This window comes from Chiloscyllium punctatum, chromosome 10 (genome assembly GCF_047496795.1).
Source record: "Chiloscyllium punctatum isolate Juve2018m chromosome 10, sChiPun1.3, whole genome shotgun sequence".
NCBI classification, from domain to species: domain Eukaryota; kingdom Metazoa; phylum Chordata; class Chondrichthyes; order Orectolobiformes; family Hemiscylliidae; genus Chiloscyllium; species Chiloscyllium punctatum.
Window position 1 is genome coordinate 78835004 of NC_092748.1, and position 24976 is coordinate 78859979.

Sequence of the window (24976 nt, forward strand, 5' to 3'; positions counted from 1 at the left end):
TGCCACATTCCTGGTGAAGGGCTTATGCCCGAAACATCGATTCTCCTGCTTCTCGGATGCTGCCTGACCGGCTGTGCTTTTCCAGTGCCACACTTTTCGACTCTGATCTCCAGCATTTGCAGTCCTCATTTTCTCCTCGTTCTATTATTGTTTCTAGCACCTATAAGACATTTATTTTTCTAAATTACAACTGTTTTATTTTCTCAACTTTCTTGAGCACTTTGTCTGATTAAATGTAAATAACCTTTCCTGTACATATCAGATGTTTTCTGTTAGTTGCCATAATATCATCCGCTTCAGGAATTCAGCATACACTGAGCCCTTTCAGGAAAATAATGAAGGTACAACTTATAGCTGACAAGGTACACCATTCCTAGCAAGGATAATGATCCCCTAGAAGTTGCATGATCAGTAGCTAAGGAATGTTATACTGAGATGCATATCTTGATCAGTATTGTCATGGAGGGGCCCAGTGGAATCTTAAAGGAGTGCTTCTGATTGAAAAGGAGGCATGTTTCATGCCACCATTATGCTGCCATCTAAAAAGACCTTGATATTGAGATTGCTGGAGTAGTTAGGGTCTCTGCACTGGATGCAAAAGAGCATTCAGTAAGCCAATAGTAGGATCATCACTGAGTTCCAACTGTAGGGATATCAGATCTTAACTTACCAATGAATATGCCATTTGTTTAATTAAGTCTACTTTTGTCACACTCCCTTGATTCTGGCTCCCTCATCATCAATTTCTATAAAATCCTTCAATTCTGTACCTTTTCTGGATCATTACATAAAATTACATAAAATCTACTGCACAAGAGTAGGCCTTTCCGGGCAACCTGTACATGTTGTTGTTTGTATGGCATGTAGTCTTCCATTTTAATGACAATTTACGTTCTTCCCCATACATTCCTCTATCTCTTTCTTCCTCTGTGCCCATCTTAATTACTCCAATTATTTCTGTATCAACATACCACAAAGGAATAGGTTTTCACCACCAGGAAGAGGGTGCGGGGGAAGGGAACACTTGCAGGGAGAAGACCTTGGTTGGGTGAGGGGGAGAAATGGAATATGATTTATTAAAGGTGAGATGTACTCTTTCTTGCCTAAGAACCACACAAGGTGACTGGCTCCTGAACTCCACTGAAACTTGAGGCAGGATGGGGAGTGGTCATTCGAATGTGGACATATGAGTCACCGTGTGCTTTACTCAGTGCCCAGAATTGCAGAGGGATGGGAGCAGGTGGAAGGTCACCTGTAAAAACCACTGGTGGGAGACCATAGAACTCTGTCATTGGGAATATTGGGAAAAATATACCAGTCAGTTGTTGCTGCTTTGGAATGGTTTGTCAGCAAAGGCAGTGCTTTCAAGAGAAAAGAAGAAGAAAATGGTATTGCACAGAATGGTAAACCAGATAGAAAGAGAATTTTCACAAGATGTTTTCTGATTGTTCACCTTGGCAGTGATGGGAGTGCTGCAAGGATGGTGAGAAAATGGTGAAAGCAGTATTTATTCAATTTTCCAGTCTGAACAGCTTTTTTCCCAAAATTTCAATGGAAAGGCTGGTAAACCTATGTAGAAATTCACGCTTGTTCAGTCTAGTGCAAAACATCTGTTAAACTGTTACTATAACTTTTAAATAATTGTGTTCATTCGGTTGAGAGTCGATGAGTGAGCTATCAGGTTACTGCTTTGTATATTATCCTCATGTGATTAAGCAATAAGTTTCCATACTTGTATGACAAATCAAATAGTGCAAATAGAATAGAAAAATGTGCTGAAGCCACACATCTGACCTGCACTTTGCTTTTGTGAGTTTAAATCATTTATTAGGCAGAAGTCTTCAATTGTAAAACAATGTTGAGATATATGGATACCTACAAATTTATCAAATTAAAGAACTCTAGGAGGTTATCATCAATCCCAGGAACACTAGAGCAGAGTGTAATGAATGTCTGAACCTTAAGTTACTGTCCTGCTACATAGCCACGCTGGGGTAACTGCTTTAATTATAGTTCAACTACGAACTAGGACTGGGCTTATTCATATTATGTTTTGTTTTCATGTATGCTCATTTGTCTTGATTCCATGTGCCCTTAACACTTGCTATGTTCAATGTAGTTTAATAGCTCTGATATTATTAGGTCACATGTATTGGATAATTATATCAATGATAGATGAAAAACAGAATTGTTAATGAGTAGGTTACAAAATTAGTGAACACAATGCTATGACATTGAAATGGACTGAAGAGTGCACTAATTTCAAAGATACCTTGCAATTTTGAATGACTAGCTTCCAGATGTTACTGACAGATTGATATTGTGCTATGAAATAGCTCCTTCCCAGCTACTACACAATCATTGAAAATTACCACTAGATGGCACATTGAGTATAGTTCACAATTAAAATTGTTTTCCACTATTTAAGATTCATGGTGTTTAATTCTTTTTGCCAAACCTGCATGATCTGTTTGTCAATGTACAAACTATGCTTTAATAAAAGCATCCACCTTGTATTCATAAGTATTGCATTAATTTATAAATTTACCACTGTAGTAAATCACAGTGCAATCTGCATACTTTAACTTCAATGACCATCAGATCAGTATATTCAAGCAGAAGTACATTTCACAATTACCTTCTTGGTAGTCTTTTTTTTGTCAGATTCTTGACACAAGAAATGCAGCGTGCATTAGGTATCTCAAGAGACTCAGTTACTCTGAGACATGGGCCATCATTATTGCAAAAAGGCTCTGGAGCAGTCCAGCTGATTCACACATTCAATCCACCAATGAAATATTGGGTTTTGAAAAGGCATACAACAAAAGGGAATGCACATTGCGAGGAATTAATAGTTGCACAAAAAATGGATTTTCATTAAAAATATTAACTGCACTTAAGTTAATATTTCAAAGATGTTGCTTTTTCCAGATATAAAGAAATTGGCCCACCCTGTCCAAAATTTCTGTCTCTTTGAAGAATCCTCCAGTAATTAATTTAATGACCACCATTTAGGAGCAATAGAACTAACAAACCATGTACATTGATTATCTTCCTTCTTAAAAGTATGCATTTGGGATGTCTACAGGAGTAGACCCCAATGCACATATCTTATTTATAGCTTCTTGTCTGTTTTGAGCAGAAGTGTTGGATATCCACATAAAAAAACCTGTCTGAATACTGAGACAGATAAGCAAATGGATGGTCAGGTCCCCTGATAGAAAGGCTGCCATCACTCCTGCCCTTTCTGGTGGGAGATAGACAGCCAAAAGTTGAATATCATTTCTTACATTGTCATGGGTGAGAATGCAGCATTACATTGAGTGAATTCATATATCACATGATGTAATGGGGAAGGTAGTGAGGAATAAGATCTATTTATATTTGGAAAAGAATGGGCTTATCAATGATAGGCAGCATGATTTTGTGCGGAGGACATGGTGCATTACTGACTTTAAATAGAGTTCTTTGAGGAAGTGACCAAGTTGATAGGTGAAGGAGAGGCTGTAGATATCATACACATGGACTTTAGTAAGGCGTTTGATAAGGTCCCCATGGTAAACTAATGGAGAAAGTGAAATTACATGGTGTGCAGGATGTTCTAGCTAGGGTGGATAAAGAACTGGTTGAGCAACAGGAGACAGGGAGTAATAGTTGAAGGGAGTTTCTCGAAATGGAGAAAGGTGACCAATGGTGTTCCACAGGGATCAGTGCTGGGGCCACTGTTGTTTGTGACATACATAAATGATCTAGAAGAGGGCATTGGTGGTCTGATCAGTAAGATTGCAGATGACACAAAGATTGGTGGAGTAACAGAAAGCATAGGGGACTGTCAAAAAATACAGGAGAATATAGATAGACTAGAGAGTTAGGAGGAAAAGTGGCAGATGGATTTCAATCCAGACAAACATGAGGTGATGCATTTTGGGAGTCTAATTCAAGAGTGAATTATATAGTAAATGGAAGAACCTTGGGAAAAGTTGATGAACAGAGAGATCAGGGAGTTCAGGTCCATTGTACCGTTAAGGTCGCTGCACAGGTGGATATAGAGGCCAAGAAGGAATATGGTATGCTTGCTTTCATTTGTATTGAGTATAAGAGCTGGCAGGTCATGTTAAAATTGTACAAGACTTTAGTTCAGCTGCATTTAAAATACTGTGTATAGTTCTGGTCGCCACATTACCAAAAGGATGTGTACGCTTTGGAGAGGGTGCAGAGAAGATTTACAAGGATGTTGCCTGGTATGGAAGGTGCTAGCTATGAAGAGAGGTTGAGTAGATTAGGATTGTTTTCAATAGGAAAAAGGAGATTGAGGGGGGACCCGATTGCGGTCTACAAAATCATGAAGAATATAGACAGGGTGGATACAGACAAGCTTTTACCCAGCGTAAGGGATTCAATAACAAGAGGTCATACGTTCAAGGTGACAGGAGAAAAGTTTAAAGGGGGGACACATGAAAAGTATTTTATACAGAGAGTGGAAGGTGCCTGGAACGCGTTGCCAACAGAAGTAGTGGAGGCAGACACAGTTGATTCATTTAATGTGCATCTGGACAGATGCATGATTATGTGGGGAGCAGGGGGATACTGATGCTTCGGAATTGGGTGACAGGTTTAGACAGTGGATTTGGATCGGCACAGGTTTGGAGGGCCAAAGAGACTATTCCTGGGCTATAAATTTTCTTTGTTCTAATTTCTTTGTAATATGGCGTGATATAGCTGATAACCTGTCACTATCATACTGTAATACTTAAGTTAGCTCCCATAACAACAGGCTGAGATATAGGTCACATGCAAAACTCCCTCTAACCCATGCAGCCACAAAACTGCTTCAAGATTCTGGTTACAGATGTCAATGTTGTGCACTGAACTCAGAAGTCTGCACAAGAACCTCGGAGGTCTATGCACCGAGAAAAATAAAGAGATCATTGGTAACATGGTACTGAAGAATCCAGAACCTCCTAGCCTCCACATATCACAGGCACTTGCATCAAAAACAGAAATTGCTGGAGAAACTCAATAGGTCTAGCAGTATGTGTAGAGAAAAAAAGCAGAGCTAACGTTTGAAATCGGCTGACATTTCTTCAGAACAGATGGTAGCTCGGACAAGCTAGTATTTATTCTGAAAACAAGGAGTGGTAGTGGGGTGGGGTGGGGGAACAGTGGGGGGGAAAGGGGTGAGAGAATAGGTGGGGATGGAACCTTGGGAGAGAGAGAGAATGATACTTAGGGAGTCTAAGAAATGGATAATAGTGTGCTTAGGGCACTAATAATAGTGTGCTTAGGGCATAAGTTGGTGAAAAGACATTGGCTATGCTGAAAGCAACCCATGTTATGAAAAGGCCTGCGGTGTGGGGTTGGTAAAGGGCATGGAAGAAAGTGTTCAGATTCTAAAATTATTGAACTCAATATTGAGTCCTGAAATGCAATGCTCTTTCAGCTGGCACTGAGCCTTGCTGGAGCACTGCAGTAGGCTTAAGACAGAAATTTCTCTCTATATACACTGTAGGACCTGTTGAGTTTTTCCAGGAAGTTCTGTTTTTGTCTCAGATTTCCAGTTGCTTTTTTATTTTACAGGCACTTGCATGTTTGGACTCAAGCGATGTCATTTGGATGTACTGCAGCCCGCTTCCCTCAGTATGCCATGCTGCAAAAGTGAGAGCTGAGTAATATAGAGTCTGAGCTTTAAACCATTAGGTCACACGCCATGATATGGTGACAATGTCATGAGCATGTCCCTTAAAGGTATATTACACATCTGCAATAACACAAGATCTCCTATTTTCTAAAGAATATAATCCAAGACAGATATACATTTTTATACATATAATCACTGAATCCGTGAAATGCCATTTGGCTCATCAAGTCACACTGACCCTCCGAACAGCATTCCACCTAGACTCACGCCTCTCCACCCTCCCCCCCCACCTACTCTATCCCTGCTACAATGCATTTCCCATGGCTCATTCACTCAGCCTGCACATCCCTGGACTTTATGGACAATTTAACATGGTCCGTCTACCTAACCTGCATATCTTCAGACTGTGGGAAGAAACTGGGGTTACTGGAGTAACAAAAGCATTCTTCAGAAGCCTTGGAGCTAGGAAAGATTTAGAGAGAAGAGGGTGACAGACACTGAAAGTGAATGGTGAAAATAACAACATCTAGGATAAGAATAACAATAATTGTATCCTGTTTTGGAGAAGGAAATGTTAATCACATCAACCTGTGACCTAGAATGGATATCGGTTTCTATAAAGTGAGATTGGAATTTGGATAGTGGGATAGTATACAGTAGTGGGACAGCTTATTGGTATAAAGTACTCATTTTTTGTGTATTATTTAGTGTCTACCAGATGGAAGATTTCAGACATCCAAGCTGAATGTGTCCATTGGTCTTGCAGCATGATTCATGATCAGTTCCATAACAATAGTGTGGCTTGACCCAAAGCATGTAACTGATGCTGACCTGCTTCATGCTGATGCTCATCCTCCAGTAAGACATCAATGTTATGACCCTTTTTCTTACACAGAAAATCTTTCTGGAAAGTATTGATTGGGGCAGGGTCAATTACTAACTTGACTTAGCTTCTCCATCAGATCTTCTTCAGAAAAATCACATTCATGCCCTTTGCAGCAACATCTGGCCACACAGTTGTTATTAAATTGTTTGGGTTTCTGTCTGTATGACTTGATTTGGAGTCTGTGAACCCAGAAGTTGAATTGCACCTACAGCTGATCCTCAAGTACTCTTCATTTCTTCTCTGGATCTTTTTTTATTCTCCTTAGGTAGACCAGATGTATATATTCAGTGAAGCCTCTCCTTGCTGTTAGCAAGTCATATTTTAAGAGATCTCTTCTTGGGATCATTTATAGCTTTATCTGTATAGTAAAGCTACCTATGTTACCTAAATAGTTGTGGTTCAGTGAAGATGTCAGTCACAGTCCTATCTGTAATCAAACACTTACCTTTCATTTCTTGTTGAAGGTCTGAGATTTTCATTTTATTGAAAAAGGGTGCATCGCTTATTCTTTTTTCTTCCTTTTACTTGGTTTGCTGTTCTGTCACTTTACTGTTCATTCATTTGGTTCCGTTTTACTTTTTATTCCTAGTTGTGAATTTCATTAAGAAAGCAATTCTGAATGTCGGTCTGTATCATTAAAAGGTGAAGATTTTAAGTAGCAGATTTTAACCATTAGCGGGAGTTCACACCACATAAGGAGTGAAAATGTTACGTCAGCTTTGGAGCCAAATGGCAGAAATCAAAACAGTGGAAGCATCTGACCACTGCACATTGGTAATCTGTTCTAGCTTGTCAAACTGTGTTCTCGTGCTTAAAGATTTGCTTTTCGAACAGGACAGTTCTGTAAGTAAATTTATAGTATCATTTAACTTTCAATGTTGTTTTAAGCCTGTAAGAAGCTTTATAGGTGTGGATTTTAGTTTTACATTAGGAAGCAGAGTAAAGCTTAATTTCTTCTTATTTTAGTAATGGCGACAGAGGGCTTATAACATGATAAATTGTAGAGTCATGAAGATTGGCACAATCAATATTCTGAAGTTCATAAGCATTGACTTAAGAAAAAGCAAGTGGACTTTAATTAAATGAATTTGAAGTCTTGAATTTAAAGTATAGGAAAAGTCTGCCTGCTGGCTATTTAAAGTAGACAAGCAGGAGGCTGGAAGAACAGAGCATCAGGAGGTGGAGAAGTCAATGTTTCAGATATAACCCTTCAATAATGAAGGTGGGGGTACAGGGAGCTGCAGATAAAGAGTGGGGAGAAGGGCAGAGTGGTGAGGTACTGATAGGTGAATAGAGGTGGTGGGTATGACCTGGTTGGTCGATAGGAGGAAATTGATCTCTAACTGTTGGCTACTTAAGCTGGAGAGCTGTAGTCACGTAAACTTAATGTGATTGGTTGTCTCAATACTATAAGATCCAGGGCTGACTGAACATCAATGAAGACATTTTATAAGCATTTACGAGTTCTTACTGCTCCATTGTTAATATGAGTTGATATACCACGATGGAGTATTGTGGTGTTGTGTACTGATCATTTGCCACTTACTGCTGTACTTAACGTTGACTCCCATAAAGGAAGGATGAGTGGTGTCAAGAATACAAATAACTTTTGAAAAACACTGGTACCTACAAAGATACATGACAATCATGCCACATGCCACTTGCGCATCCAGACCAAACTAAGCAATCTGCCATACCATTCCCTCAGCATCTTACACTGCAAGAGAAAAGAGCTCCATGACATTTTATCGCACGCCATGATATAGTGATGACATCAGATGCATGCCCCTTAAAGTTATATTGCACACCAGCTGTGAAAGTAACACAACACTGAGCACCCAAGAATGAGGAGAAAAAAAAAACTGACAATGTGGAAAATTGAGGCTCAACTTCATTGAAGAGACGGTGAGTATTTTTAAGTGCAGGAGACAGTCCCATTTGCACTGCTGACACAAACTGAAACTTACATTTCTTTCTTGAACAGATTGCTGAGTGTGTGCTTCATTTGTTCAATTTTCTTTCAATCATTCCCCTGGTGCATTGTGAGACACTGAATGCACTGAACTTTGAGTTTTGGTTGGAAAGTTGGAAAACATTAAGGAATAGCTAGGCTCTCTCATGTAGTGAAGGGAGCTGATAATTTTGATTTGAGGTAATGTTTCAATAATTATAGGCTTGCTTTAAAGGTGCCTGACCATGGGTTTTTATGCTTGGGTTGCCATAAGTTGAACCAATTTTATGCTGGGGGAATCACCTGGCACATGCGCTGACCTGCCCATATCCACCATCATGTAACAATTGCATCTCCAAGCTTTGGCACACTTACCTTGTAATGATGAAGGCAGCCACTAGGTACGCATGGAGATGGTTGCAGAGATAGGATATTTGCTGTGAGAGCACATGCACACAATCTGAATCAGAATTAGCACTGCCAGTAGCAGTTGAGGTTCAATCTCCCTTAAATGTTAAGTCTCCCTCCTTCCTTCCAGTTGGCTTCCACTTTACCTGCAAAATTAGCTATTTGCTGCCTAGCTGCATCAACCAAGTGGTCAATGCGCTGTATAATATGGACAGCACTTGGATCTCCACTGAACAGCTACATTTGCCCATTGATCACACATGATGAAGTAGCCAGTAAAGTCATCTTTGTTTCTCTTCTCCTCCACACCCCTTTATCTTCTGATAGGTAGCAATGTTATCAGCACCTGGTTTCTACCCTTAGAACTTCATCCCAAAACACTCAACCTCTCTGTCTTTAAAACCATGTCAAATGACATATGATGTTCTACTTCTTATTTACCTCAGTTAATCTTTTCTTTACTGGCTTACTGTGTGACTTTAATGTTCTATCTATGAAGTGTCTCTCAGTACATTTTCACATTAAATACACTGTACACATACACATTTTATTGGCTTACACAATTGAAAAGAGTTTCAAATGTAATTGTTTGGTGATTAACAATATTAGATACTGAACGTCATTGTCTACTTCTCATGTCATGGGTACCATGTTATTTTTCTAGAAAGACGGGTGATGTTCTTGAATTTTTCCCTCATTTTTATTTTAATTTGTTTAGGGGTCATCTAATTCCAGTAATGGCTGAAGAAACCTGTGTCCCTTATCATTCTCCCTTTTATGCTTTTAATTCAAGTGTCTTATGCTTGGCAAGATAATGTGAAGACCTGTTTCCTTAATAAATAAACTTTGATATTTGTTCTCGTGTTAGTGAAAGAATCAATCTAAAACATATTTATGGACCAACATGTTTGTAGTTCTGTAGTTACTATTATTAATGCGTGTATATCCAGCCTTGGGTGACTGCCTCTGTGGAGATTCTCCCCATGTCTGCATGGGTTTCTGTCGTGTGCTCCGGTTTCCTCCCACAGACCAAAGATGTGCAGGTTAGGTGGATGTTCACGCTAAATTGTCTGTAGTGTCCAGAAGTGTGCAGACTAAGTGAATTAGCCATGCGAAATGTGGGGTTACAGGGGTAGGGTAGGGGTCTGGGTGGAATGCTCTACAGAGATTAAGACTTGATGGACTGGATGGCCTCTTTCTGCACTGTAGGGATTGTATAATCCGGTGTGGTGGAATATACAATGAAGCTGTCCAATCAAGCACTCTGGGCAGGCAATATCTTAATTATTGGTGCCTCAATTCACTAATCCGAACATAATCCATGCAACCAAAGTTCTAATTTGGTAGTTGTTGCCTGTTAAGATATTTCAAGTATATGATCCAGTTTTTTGTTTGAGGTATTCCCACATTCATGGGTGGGAGAGTTGAGGTGGTGATTGGGGGAGGGTTAGTCACTTGTCATATTCTTAAAATGGAGTACTGCTTTTGCTTTCCTTCTGGGGATAATGCGGGTCTATGGATCTGGGAGGGATGCTCTTCAGAGGGTCAGAACAGACTTGATGGGCCAAACTGCCTCTTTCCACACTGCAGGGATCCTATGATTACTGTTAGTGAAAGAAACAATAACTGCAGGCTTTTTTGCAGCCTTCAGCTATCTTTAAAGGCTGTACTTTAATAATATAAAAGGATGTTGGAGACTTATTTGAATATTGTAATGTACCTTGCCAATAGCAACAAAACATGGGCCACCTAATTGCTAAACCAATGTTGCTGCACCTGATTACAGCAAGGTGGAATTTCTCCTTTTTGTTCGGTCCTGGTTATTTAAATACATTGAAAACATCCAAGTGCTGAAAGTCTTGAGAATAAGGGAGGCAAAGGCATCGTGGACTGTTAATCCAGAAGCCCAGGGGATGCTCTGCGGTCTCGGGTTTGAATCTTGTCATGGCAGGTGGTGAAATTTGAATTCATTAAAGATCTGGAATTAAATGTCTTATGATGACCGTGAATGCATTGACGATTGTTGGAGAAAACCCGTCTAATGCACTCATGCCCTTTAGAGAAGGAAACTGCCATCCTTACCTGATCTGGACTACATGTGACTCCAGATCCACTGCAATGTGGTTGACTCTCAACTGCTTTCTGGGATGGACAATAAATGCTAGCCTAGTTGGCAATGCCCTCATCCCATGAATGAATAAAATAAAGGTTTCCCGCTTTTAAATAATTGAGTTATAAGGGAAAATTTGATAAACTGGGACTGTCTGCTTTTACAAGAACAAGAAAGAGTAGGACCTTATAGTTGTATGTAAAATGTTATGGAGAATAAAAAATATTTATCTTCAGCATTATTTTAAGTGAAACCATGACACAGATCAAGGTGATTTAGATTATTATACAAAAGGCAATATTAAGACTAATGTCAGATAAAATGTCACTCTGTGTGTTTGGTGGTTTTTCAGCTATAAACAGATGGTTAAGTGGTATTATAGGGAAACCATTGAATTACAGGGAAGAATAAGCAGTTGAACTGAATGGTTTCATTATTTGTAGTTTCATGTACACAGACTTTCAGGGAAATAAGCGCATCATACATTAACTGCACTTTAATAATATAAAACCATCTTTGAGAGAATGTGATGCAGGCCAACAACCTTTCCGAATGCAGACTGCTTATTATATGACTGCTGCAGGAGCTTTCTCAATGGCAACAGGAAACAAGATGATGCAGGAAAATCCAAAACACAGTATATTCTAATAGCTGGGCTCTTTACATAGAAACTAGGAGAAAAAATAGGCCACTTGACCCTTTGAGCCTGTTTTTTTTTCCTTTCAATATGATCACAGCTGATTGTTTATCTCAATGTCATATTCCTGCATTCGCTTCATACTCCCTCATACCTTTAATATCTAAAAAAAACCAAAAGGTTTCTTGAATATAACCAGTGACCTGGTTTCCACAGCCCTCTGTGATAGCAAATTCCACAGTTAATGATCCTCCAATTAAATAAATCTTTCCTCATCTGAGTCCTAAATGGCCCTCTCCACCTCCAGAGACTGTGACCCTGGGAAACCTCCTCCTTGCATCAACTCTGTTTAGCCTCAATTAAATTTTATGCATTTCAAACATATTCCCGCTTATCCTTCTATACCTGAGTGAATATAGGTCCAGTCAAACCAATCTCTCTTTATATGATAGTCCTGCCAAACCCAAGGGAACCTCTGTTGCACTCCCTCTATGATATGTACATTCTTCGTTATGTACCTACCTGTACTAAGATACTCATAATTCTGAACTTAAATTCTCTTGCAAGGACGGACAATATATCATTCACCTGCATAATCGCTTGCTGCACCTGCCTGGTGAATTTTATTGACTGGTATACAAGGGCACCATTTGTACATGCACATTTCCCGATATATCACCATTTAAATAATACTGTTTTTCATGCTGTAATGTACAGCTTCACATTTATCCAAGTTATATTGCATCTGTTATGTGTTTGCTCATACACTTTTCAAGATTACCCTAAAGTCTCCTCACAACCTTCTCACACCTCATAATCCCACCTAGTTTTCTAGCATCAACAAACTCAGAGGCATTGCATTCAGTTCCCTCATTCAGGTCATTTAGTGAATAGCTGTGACCAAAGCACTAATCCCTGCAGTACACCACGAGTCACTACCTGCCATCTGGAAAAAGACTGACCTATTCCTATTCTCTGTTTCCTGTCTGTCAACCAATTTTCAATCAATGCCAATATGTTAACTTAATCCCATGTGTTTTAGTTTGCCCACTAGCCTCTCATATGGGACTATATCAAAAGCCTTTTGAAAATCCAAAAATATCAAAAATATCCAAAAAGATTGGTTCTCTCTTATTTATTCTACTAGTTACATTCTCAATTATTTCAATTTCCCATGCTGGCTTTGTCCAATCCTGTTAATGTTTTTCAAGTGTTCTGTTAAAATGTCTTTTGTATTAGCCTCTAGCATTTTCTCCACTACTGAAGTTAGGCTAACTGGTCTTAATTCTCTATTTCTTCTCCAACTTATTTTTTAAATAGAGGGTTTACATTTGCCACACTCCAAAATGTTGGAACTGTTCCAAAGTCTGCAAAATTTTGGAAGATGACCAACAGTGCCACTGATATTTCAAGGGACACTTCCTTTTCGTACTGCAGAGTGCAGGTTATCAGGCCCTGGGGATTTCAGAGCCTTTAACCCCATTAATTTTGCTATCACAATATTTTCATCCATTTTGATTTCATTCTATTCTCTTTTCTGACTAGATTCTTGATCTCATAAAATTTCTAGGAATTTATTGGTGTCCTCTGTTGTGAAGACAGGACCAAAATATGTGTTCAATTGTTCAATCATTTTTTATGTTCCCCATTATAAATTCCCCCATTTCTTGCAATAAGGGACCTACATTTGTCTTCAGTTCTTTTTCTCCTCACTGATATATAAGCTTTTACAAACAGTTTTCTATGTTCTTTGCAAGATTTGCCCCTCTTGATCAAGCTTTTTATCCTCTTTTGCTGAATTCTAAATTGTTCCCAGTCCACAGACTTGTTGCTTTTCATGGTAATTTGATATGGCAGCTCTTTGTATCTAATGCTTTCCCTGATTGAGTTTGTAAGCTATTATTGAGCCAACTTGCCTGTTTTATTTTTGCACCAGACAGGAATTAATACTTGTTGTGTATGTTCTTTAAATATTACACATTGCCAATACACTGTCAACATTTTTTTTAGTAAGGTTCCCTATCCATTATTGCCAACTTGTGCCTCAGTCTCACAATTCCTTTTATTTAGACTCAGGACCAAGTTTTGGATTCAACAACTTTACTCTATCCTAATGAACAGTTTAATCGTTTGTGGTAACCCTTCTCCAAAGGATCCAACACAATAAGATTGTTCATGAATTATTTCTCATTTCACAACATCCAGTCTAGTATAAGCTTCTCTCTCTTTGGTTCCTAAACATATTTGCCTAAAATCCATCGTTATACACATCTTTTGTAATAATTTTGAAGCCATCAGATTTTATATTTAATATGCATTACAAGTTAAACACACTGGAAGAACTGTCCATGAAAAAAAGGTTGCTTTTTGGAAATCATATGGATCCTAATTATGATTCCCTCCTTGTGGACTATTCAAACCACTCTTCATTCTGGATTAGTGGTGTTGGAAGAGCACAGCAGTTCAGCAGCATCCGAGGAGCAGGGAAATCTTCTTTATTCCAGTTCTAGACCCTTACCCCTTATCCTCGAATACTTTTTATGGCCTTTGTACCATTTCTTGGTCTTGTGCTGAACTTAAATAGTTCATCAACTTTTGTTTTAATGTTCCTCCCAATTATGCCTTCAGAAGGTTAGCTCTGACTCTCCCCCTTCCTTTCTCCCCTTCTCTATCTCTACATATGGGGATAGGCTATCAGCAAATAATCACTCTAAACTTTTAAAGACACCTAGGCTACAATTCCTCTCACTCCACCTCTTAATGGTTTCATTTCATTGTCCTGGTATATGTATCGTAATAGGTCTGACAATGCCAGCTTACCCGTGATTTCCTTTTTCCTCAGTTAAGGATTTCAGAAACACTGTGTTCACAAGATTCGCAACCATGTCCATTCTAAACGTGCACTTCTACTCCATTCCTTCCCTTACCTCTCAGAACCATAATGGGCTTCTCCTTGTCCTCACCTTCTATATCATTAGACTTCATAATCAATGGATTATCCTTTGCCATTTTCTTCATCTCCAGTATTCAGTAATTTTGAAAGAGATTCTCCCTTCCATTTTCCTTTCAGCATTCCAAAAAAATTGTTTCCTCTGAATCACCCTGCCCCAATGCCCACTCCTCCTCTCATTGGACCTTCCAATGTAAATGTAGGGTACACAACCATTTACATTTTTACTTATTTCCTTCTTATTATCCAAGGCCCCAAACACTCCATTCACAAGAAACAGGAATTTATTTGCACCACATTCAATTTATATGCTGTATTTGCTACTCCTGGGAGACCAAACATTTTGTCTATTTGGTGGAAAACTTCTGCTAGTCTGCAAACGTATTCTGGATCTGCTGCTTATGTTAATTCTCTACTCTGTTCCAATTCTGACCTCCCCTATCCTCAGTAGTCTACTCTCTGATAATAAAGCTCACTTTAAGCTCAAGCAACAGCACTCCATCTTTCAATCAAGAATTTTTCAGCAGCTTATATTCAATGCTGAGTTCAAAAATTTGAAACTATTTTCTTTTCTTGAACAACAATGTTCTGCATTTCTAACTTGCAGTTCCATTAGGCCCATTTTTTGGTCCTTGCCCTATCTCCAAACTATTATCTTTTGCTTCGCATCATCATTCCTTTAGCCACGTAATATCTCTTGCCCGCCACTCTATTATCTCCCTTCCCTTATGTTTTTTTCTTTCCAGCCTCTGCACTTACTTGAAACTTTGCTATTTTGAAGAATGACTGAAATGTTAACTTGTTTTTATTTTCTCCACAGATGCTACCTGTCCTATTGGGCATTTGCAGATTTCCAGCAATGGCATTTTTCTGTTAAAAAAAGTGCTTAATTTCTGACTGGATAATTTATGGTGGTTTTTCTTACAAAACAAGATTTGATGCATTAAGACAGGTTTTAAGCAGACTCATTGGGTATGCTACATAAACAGAGAAGTGAAAATTGATCTTCTGTCACTGTCCAGTTTTCTTCCTGTATCAAAATGAGCAGGTTGTTGCTATTCATACATGCATCTATATCATGAAGTACAGAACTGACTTCAACAATGTAAGAGACAGATTCCCTATAACAGTGTGTAATTTACCATTTGTGCCCTATAAAGTATATTTTTTGCAAAGGCCTGACGGGAATATTTACATTATCTCAGAGGTAGCTTGCTGAGAGAATATTTGAAGACTCTCTGACCTACCTCATTTCACCTGCTTGTCAAACCCACAGAAATTTGGTGTCTCTGCTAGGTGCTGATTACTTATATTTGTGTAAACAGACTCAAAAGGCAAAGTACATTTCAATGCATACTCAGTCTATTTCCGTTGCTTTAGTACAATTGTTCATAGAATAATTCAAAATATGAAGACAAGCTTTTTTTTACATTTCTCCAAAAATAACAACTAATAAAATTTACTTATTGAAGACAATACCTCAGTGTAATTAGATCCCACTGAACTAAATTGTTCATGCTAGATATGGCAACAACTTTACACATTTATTTATTGCTCAATAGGTTTTGTTTTAGGATTCAAATTTCTGTTTCTTACCTTAGGATAAGGGTACTGTTTTCCTTTTGGGTACAGATTACCAGTAAACCGTGGGATTGCCATATTTGGTACCAAAGTGTCATTTATCATCAGAAATGCCAGTTGTTCTCCATTTGGCGACCACCAGTGGGTAACATGGGAATGCATCAGCTCTTCTGCAATCAAAGCATTTTTGTCAAAGTAAGGCAATCAATAAAAGCAATTAACCCATCAAATGTTACAGGGTCCAAAGCGATTTGCAACTAACAGAAGCCTATGATTGTTGGAAGGTTTAAATACAATACAAAATACTTAACACTCAAATATGTTTTATATATTGCTTTTGTGGACTATATTGAAACAGAATGTAAGATAATAACTGAGTTGTATTTCTCAGTGAAAGGTACACATTAGCAGTCAGTTTGATATCCAATGCAGTTTTGGCTCTTGTGCATTATTAAATAGTTTTTTACCGAAGTTAATAATTTTGTTATAAAATACAACTAATATTAGTTCCCTGTTTTATACAAGCTCTTTTTTCTGAATTAACGGTAAGGCATTCTGCAGGGGTAAGGCACTGGTGTACCTAATCAATTTATCCCTGATGAGCTTCCAGTTCTACTTAATTATTAATTTAGTATTTATCAATCACTCAATATCCTGAGAGAATTAAGGGAAAGCCATTTAGTGAGTGACTGAAGTCAGAACATGTAAAAAATAGGAAGACATGCTTGCTTAAGCCTGCTGTGCCATTCAATACAATTATGGACTATCATCATCTTTTAAATCCACTTTCCTTCCCCATCCCTGTATCTCTTGATTTATCAAGAGACCTAAAAGCTGTATATCTCAGTGTAAATATTTTCAACAATGGACTCTTTGAACTCCTGAGGTAAAGAGTTTCAAAGATTCACAATAACTGGATTGAAAAGATTTCGCTGCATCTCAGTTCTAAATGGTCAATCCCTTATCCTGGGACTATACTTTCCACTCTCCAGCCAGTGGAAACAAACTGATTACCTCTTCAGAATATTTCAAGTTTCAATGATATTACTGCTCATTGTTCTAAGTTCTAGACAATATGTGTCCAGTTTGCCCAGCCTCTCATCCCAGGAACCCATCTTGTTAACCATCACTATATTGCATCTAATGAGAGTAGATCTTCCCTTGATATGGCGGGATACCCAGGTGTGGTCTTTCCAAGGCCTTGTACCATTTCAAATATTCATTTAAACATTTCTTAAATGTTGTGAGGGTTCAGATCTCTAGCAACTTTTCAGGCAAAGAGTTCCAGATGCTCAACAGTGCCTGGCTGAAAAAACCTCTTTCCTCAAAACCCTTTTAAACCTTCTGCCTCTTACCTTAACTATGCTGTAGTAATTTTTCTCTTGTGCATTAACTTGACTATATACATTCTGCCTTCTATACTGACTTGGCTTTTCCTCTGTCTTTGCCTTTGCATCAGCTCCTACTGTAGTCCTCTCTATATCCTACTCCCTCCCAAATTATTTTTCCCTGCATCAACTGTACTAGCAAACCATCCTGCAAGGATGTTGCTCCTGTTCCAGTTCAGGTACACTGTCAAACTTGTACAGGTCCCACTTCTCCAGGAATGAATCTAATGATTCAGGAATCTAAAGCCCTCTGTCCTGCTCCAAATATACAGCCATGTATTCATCTGCTCTACCTAACTATTCTTACATTCTCTATTATGTGACACGTGACAACACTATGGCTTTAAGAGATTTATTTTTTCCTTTTTTTTGTATGAAGGAAGGTGGGACAGAGGTACTGCGCAGTCTGTTCAAAGCCCATAAAGTAAACAACTTGTAATCCTTTGATTTATAAAAAAAATTGGAAAAATGAAGCAGCTTGAATGGGTAGGGTCAAGCTCCCACAGAACCAGGACTTTTAGTTTTAGCTTTCTGCAACTTTTGAGGACCTGAAGCTGGATGTAGAAGATTTTATACCTCTCTCTGTTACAGCTAAAAGCTAGGGTTCTCTTCCTGCTGCTAGAATTGCATGTGAGAAAATCTAATTTACTGAATTTGCTTTTGTATGTGTTTGTGTGTTTATGATATGTCACTCTATTGGAACAGTTAATTAGTAGTTGTTAATATATATTACTTTGTTGAACATGTTGATAGCATTACAGTTAAGCCAGTTCTTTAATTTAATTTATATTTTGTATGTATTTTAATTGTAGTGTAAAAATAAAGTATGTCTTGCTTAAAGTTGATTAGTCTTACCAGTCGAATTGCATCTTGAACATTTTGTCTTACTTCTTATTTTAAAGCAAGTGTAATTAGGGTCTAGACTTTCTTCTTAATATATTTTGTGAAGATTTGGTCTGGTCCATAACAGACACCAGGAACAATCTAGACATTGCAACATTTGAGGCACTGCTTTTCAATCTGCTCCCTAGCTCCTTAAATTCTTGTTGTAGAACCTTAACCCTTTTTCGACCTATGTCATTGCTGCCTGTGTTACACATGATCTCTGACTGTTTGCCCTCCCCCTTGTGATTGCCCAGCAGCCAGTGACGTCCTTGACCCTGTCTAAAGGAAGCAACACACCATTCTGGAGTTCCATCTGCAGCTGCAAAATCTCTGTTTCTACCTCTCACTACTGCATCTTTTGTCACTATCGTTCTCCCTCCTTGGCAGCTGTGCTCTTGTTGCACTCACCACAGGAATTCTCACTCTCATAATTTTTCAACCTTGACCATCTATTTTTGAAAAGTACTTTACGGCTTTCCTGACTGCCAGCCTGACTTTCTTCTAACCTGACTAGTGAACATCCCCTCCTTCTCTGACTATGCTTCCTTAAGCCATGGAGTGACCTTGTCTAAAACATACTACTCTTGTATCTCTGAGCCTTGTGGATGTCTCTTGTCAACACTGGAGTACGAAAGTCCAGTGCTCAAGCTGGTGAAACTTTTGGCACTTTCTGCAGCTGAGGTCATCCTGATAGCCAGGAGCATCTAACACTTCCCTCATACTGCAGCCTGTGCAATACCTAGGACTAAGCTTCTCTTTTGTACCTTTAATTATTTTGCTCAGTTTCAGCTATGTGGAAAATTATTTGTTTTTTGAAAAAGCTAGAACTCCTAGCTTCTCTAATGCAATTTTAAAGTGGAGAAAAATAAGTTACCCGCTATTAACCAATCAGCTGTCTGCTTTGCACTGACGGTCATTTTTGACAGCCTTTTTTGAGTAGTGGAAGAGTTCCTGTTGGGTTTAGCTACTACTCCACCTGGCTCAATCTCTCTTTCTCATGCTATTTTTGTGGCACTGAATGTCTCTCTTATACCTTGTCACAGGGTCCTGACCTGACCTGCTGCTCTCAGTGATGCTGACTGCCTGTCATAGGTTCCTTACCTTTCCCATACTTCCTTCTCTTTCATTTCCTGACTCTCTAGAATAATAGAATAGAATCCTTACAGTGTGGAAACAGGCCCTTTGGCCTAACCAGTCCACAATGACACTCTGAAGCGTAACCCACCCAGATCCATTCCCCCACCCCATTATCCTATATTTACCCCTGACTTATGCACCCTAACCTACACATCCCTGAACACTATGGGAAATTTAGCATGTCCAACTCACATAACCTGGACATCTTTGTGGGAGGAAACCAGAGCACCTGGAAGAAAACCACGCAGACCCGGGCAGATTGTGCAAACTCCACACATTCCAACCTGAAGTTGGAATTGAACCCAGGTCTCTGGTGCTGTGAGGCAGCAGTGCTAACCACTGAGCCACCATGCTCAATGCCTTGTCTCTTTGCCTCTAAGGGATCATGATTAGCTGTTCTCTTTTTATGTGTTTGTAAGAGCTTGTGCAATCCGTTCTTATACTCTTGGCAAATTTACTCTTATATTCAATCTCTCACCCCCTTTTTGTCAACTAGTCACCTTTGAAATAAGATAAGGTAGAGCCCAAATAGAAATCAATGGTTTTGATCAATTTGCTATTGCAGAGACTGAGTTAAAATATGACCAAGATTGGGAAGCAAATATTCCAAGATTGGGAAGCACATTTTGAAAAGACAGACTGATTAAAGGAGAGAGCGCAGCTCAGTTAGTTATTAATTAGAGAAATACATTAGTGCAAAAAGTTCCTGTTCCAGAAGATCAGTAAATAGAATCAGCAAGGTCGGGATGGGGAATACCAAGGGTCAGAAAACATTGGAGATGTTTACAAGTGCCCAACAGTAATTATCTTCTTGGAAAGACAACTTAACAGTAAAAATTGTAACTGGAACAAAGGAAATTGAATAATTGTGGGAAACTGTAAACTTCAAAAAACTCAGTGAAAGACAGCAAGGGTAATCTGGAAGATGAAAGACTTTCCTAACAATCTCCTATAACAACACATTGTGGAACATACCACAGATAAAGCTATTTGACATGAAGTCTTGTGCAGTGAGGCAAGATTAATTTATAATCTATCAGTAAAAGATCTACTGGGATGGGGGAGGTAGTATCATTGTGGTAATGTCACTGGACATCTAATCCAGAACTGTAGGCTCATGTCCTGAGGATATGTGGTTCATATCCCACCTGGATTCAATCATAAACAAAATCTGGAATAAAAAGCTAATCTAATGGCAACCATGTAACCTTTGTTGATTGTTGGAAAAATCCATTTGAGTCACTAATGCCGTTGAGACAAGAAAATGTGTCAAAACAGTCCCCACCTAGTCTAGCCCACAGTTCAGTCCAGACCCACAACAAAGTAATTATCTCTTAAATGTACTCTGGATAATTAGGGTTGGTTTACACGTTAGCCGAGCATGTAATGCCCAGATCCTATGAATGAATAAATAACATAATATAATATAATTTGTTAGTAAGTTCAAAATTGTCATATCCTAACCCAACCAAAGTGTGAAATTGAAACAAAGCAAATGATGCAAGTCTGAGTAGGCAGATGGCTAAAGTAATTTGGATAGATGTACTAAAAGTTACTGCAATTAAAGCATTTAAATAAATCATTCAGAATATTCAACAATAATACACCCATTGAGAAACAAAAACTTTGCAAGGAAGATCCATCCATGGCTTATTAAATAATTTAAGATTAGTATTAGATTAAAATAATAAATTTAAAATAGCATGAAATAATAGTCCAACAGGTTTAATTGGAAGCACTAGCTTTCGGAACGCTGCTCCTTCATCAGGTGGTTATGGGGTACACGATTGTAAGATACAGAATTTATAGCAAAAGTTTACAGTGTGATATAACTGAAATTATACATTGAAAAATACTTAATTGTTTGTTAAGTCTCTCATCTGTTAGAATGACTATGTTAGTTTCTCTTCTTTTATATGTAAATCACAAAACATTTTTTAAAAAAGTTACATTTCCAAGTGAACTTTAGCAATTAGTGTCAGCTCAGATAATTTATTGGATATTAGCACTTCTGTGTGCTGTCTGTGCCATAATGTTTAGACCAACTCTAATGTAAAAAAATGAATTAACAGAATCTTACATGGATTCATGCAGTTTTTGAGCAAAGTGCAATGTAACTGTGCAAGTACAAATTCACCCCACAAACTTAGGAGTTTGTGTGTGTGTATACAGTGCAATGGGGTCACCTGTAATGTGACATGAACCCAAGGTCCCGGTTGAGGCCATTTTTATGGGTACCGAACTGAGCTATCAGCCTCTGCTCAGCCACTCTGAGTTGTTGCATATCCTGAAGTCCGCCTTGGAGGATAGTCACCTGAAAATCCGAAGCTGAACATCCCTGACCACGGAAGCGTAACACAACCTGGAAGGAACATCCCTGTTTGGTGATTGTTGCACACAAACACACACTCTCTCACATGCACTCACACTCACATGCACACTTTCACACTCACTCCCTTCACAGACAGACACACAAACACATGCACAGGCACAGGCACTCCTACACACACAAGAATACGTGTGCGCACAGACACTCCTATGCACACACACACAGGCAATCATATATATATATTATATATATATATATATTACACACACAGGCACTCGTAAGTACACGAACACACACACAGGCATTTGTGCACACATATAAACACACACGCATGCGCGCACAGGCACTCCTACACACACACACACAGGGGCAATCATATATATATACACACACACACACACACATACACACAGGGGCAATCGAAAAACACACACAGGCACTCATACACACACACACACACACACACACACACACCCTCTCACAGACCTAGACCCCTTTGCACTCACACATATACACACACATACACTCTCTTTCACATACATTATCTGGGCTGACACTAATTGCTAAAGTTCACTTGAGAAGGTAATTTTTCTTTAAAAAGTTTTGCAATGTACGTATGAAAGAAGAGAAACTAACGTGGTCATTCTAACAGATGAGCGACTTAACAAACAATCAAGGTATTTTTCAATGTTATAATTTCAATTACATCACACTGTAAACTTTTGCTATAAATTCTGTGTCTTACAATCGTACACTCCACAACCACCTGATGAAGGAGCAGCGCTCTGAATTAAATCTGTTGGACTATAACCTGGTGTTATGTGATTTTTAACTTTGTACACCCAAGTCCAACACTAGCATCTCCAAATCAAGAAATAATAATAAGCATGATTGGAGATATTGAGGAAATGAACAAATAGCCTCAAAGAAAAACTCAAAGCAGCAACTTGCAGTCATTTTCTGAAACTAGCTCACAAGATTTATTGAACTGAATTTTATAATTTATCATGATTGGATTATGAGGCTCTGAGCTATAAAGCACCCAGTAGTTAATCACTGCAACTTGTGTTTGGACATATTATCATCCATTGGATAAATAGGCAGAAAGTTCCTGAGCTCTCTAGTTGGAAACGTTAATCAGCTCACTGGGGGAAAAGCTATTTAAAATTATTTTTAAAATAGAGAAACTTAACAAATAATACCTAAAAACAAATTTCATAAAATTAATTTCTATAATAATGCTTTAAAGAATAACAAGAGATCTTCTTACATGTTATAACATTTCTCATATAACAAATATAATTGAACAAATATAATTTGCATCATATTCAACATTAGTACAGATAATAGAAAATTTTAAGGAATCACTTGATGGAAAAACTAACCATGAAGCAACATGCAACATGATGGAGGATCAATACATCTCAAATGATAGAACATTACTTAAAAATGTTAGATATCCATTACCATCAAAGAGGAAAAATAGATCAGTATTTTGGCTCCAGATTGCTTTAACGGAACTCTGTGTGTTGGTGTACATCTGATGTGAAATTGTAAAGATACATTTGTTGGTCTTAATAAGGAAGGTAGCGGTGCAAATTAAAAAAAAAACTACCACTCTTGGTCGAGAAGTTTGTTGAAATCAATTAACTGAGCATTCAGCTACATTTGGCTAAATCATCCTGAGACAGCCATAGGCATTCACTTCTCATTTTGTATACTTGGCCTGACTAACTGTCAGATGGTGTTGTGTGGGAATGTATGACTCATGCTTTGGTTTCTTTGAAACTTTGTTATATTATTACTTACTTATCTAACAATTTGGATGTTATTCAAGGGACAGAATGTGGCAAAACTCTCAGAAGCAGGAAACAAGGCATTAAATTGTTTGGGAATTGAAATAAAAGTTTGCTGATACTGGGAAGAAAGTTGGGAAGTTAGTTGATAATGATTAATGGTGTAGCATGATTCCTGGCAACAAGTCACCAAATGAAGTTGCATCTTTGCAATGAAGTTAACAGCAAATGGGAAATACATGCTTTTGGATTCACAACTGGTAAAGGGTGGAGTAGAGCAGACAAGATATAATTCCTGGTGAACTTGGAGAGAATTGATACTTTTCTGATAAGCAAATATTTATTGGACTGGGGCGAGGAAGTTGAACTGGTCATAGACTGGAGTTGGGGCTATCCAGTCTCCTCTTATCCATGTTAACTTAGCAATACATATTTTTGATTGTGGAAGAACAAATTGATTGTGGAAAAATAAACCAATAATAAATGAGGTGCTGAAGGCAGCCCATTCAATTTGATACCATTAACTAACACTTGAAGAAACGACCTTGCAAATATGTAATCAACATTTGGCAAGATGTTGTCTGCTCTTGCATGCCAACATCCATTAGTGATGCTTATTTGATCTTTCATATACTCAAGGGGATTTTTCCATTCACTATGTTCCATCAGTTTTGTTTTACAAGAAGCACGCTACTCAAGCCTTTCCAATATTTGCTTGTCTTCTGTGTCTATAGGTGTTGGCAGTGATTCAGCAGTGTTCTGCCGCTAGCACCCCACAGCAAACAATGCTGTCATGGCACTGGTAAGCATACCAGACCATTGCACATTTACTTGAGAAGAGAACAGTTTGATTGTCTGAAGAAAGCAATAATTGAAGCAAAAAGTAACAGTAAGGATGAGGAAGTAATGGTAAACCGGAGGCAGAAGGGAAATTCTGGCCTTGTCCAATGAGATCTCAGATGGAAGTCTCAGGACTGATTCCATCCACTGTCAACATACAAATCCATATTGCTTTTTGAATATTCTTCATTTATTGATTTATTTGACAACATCCAAAGTGCTTCATAACATGAAAAAGTCCACAAGATTTGTCTATTTAGTGACATTTTCTTTGACTTTGGGAAAAGCACAGTGAGTGGGTATGGGTCTGTTTAAACATGACCAAGTAATCTTGATTTTATCAACTTGCTCCTTGAAGTCATGGCTATTTCAAATGCAAGAAGAGTTGTCTTTGTACACTCTTCCCCATTCAGAGTTAATGTGAGACAGAAATGGAAGAA

The 24976-nt window shown here is 38.3% G+C and overlaps 1 protein-coding gene across 4 annotated transcripts in view; it reads right to left on the bottom strand.

The window, feature by feature from the left end:
• LOC140482332 (inactive dipeptidyl peptidase 10-like) overlaps window positions 1–24976 on the bottom strand; it is a 1704473-nt gene that overhangs the window by 176589 nt on the left and 1502908 nt on the right. For all 4 annotated transcript variants that reach the window (XM_072579621.1, XM_072579623.1, XM_072579624.1 and 1 more), the window contains exon 9: window positions 16177–16331. In XM_072579621.1, the coding sequence (XP_072435722.1) occupies window positions 16177–16331 (155 nt within the window). The remainder of the gene's footprint in view (window positions 1–16176; window positions 16332–24976) is intronic.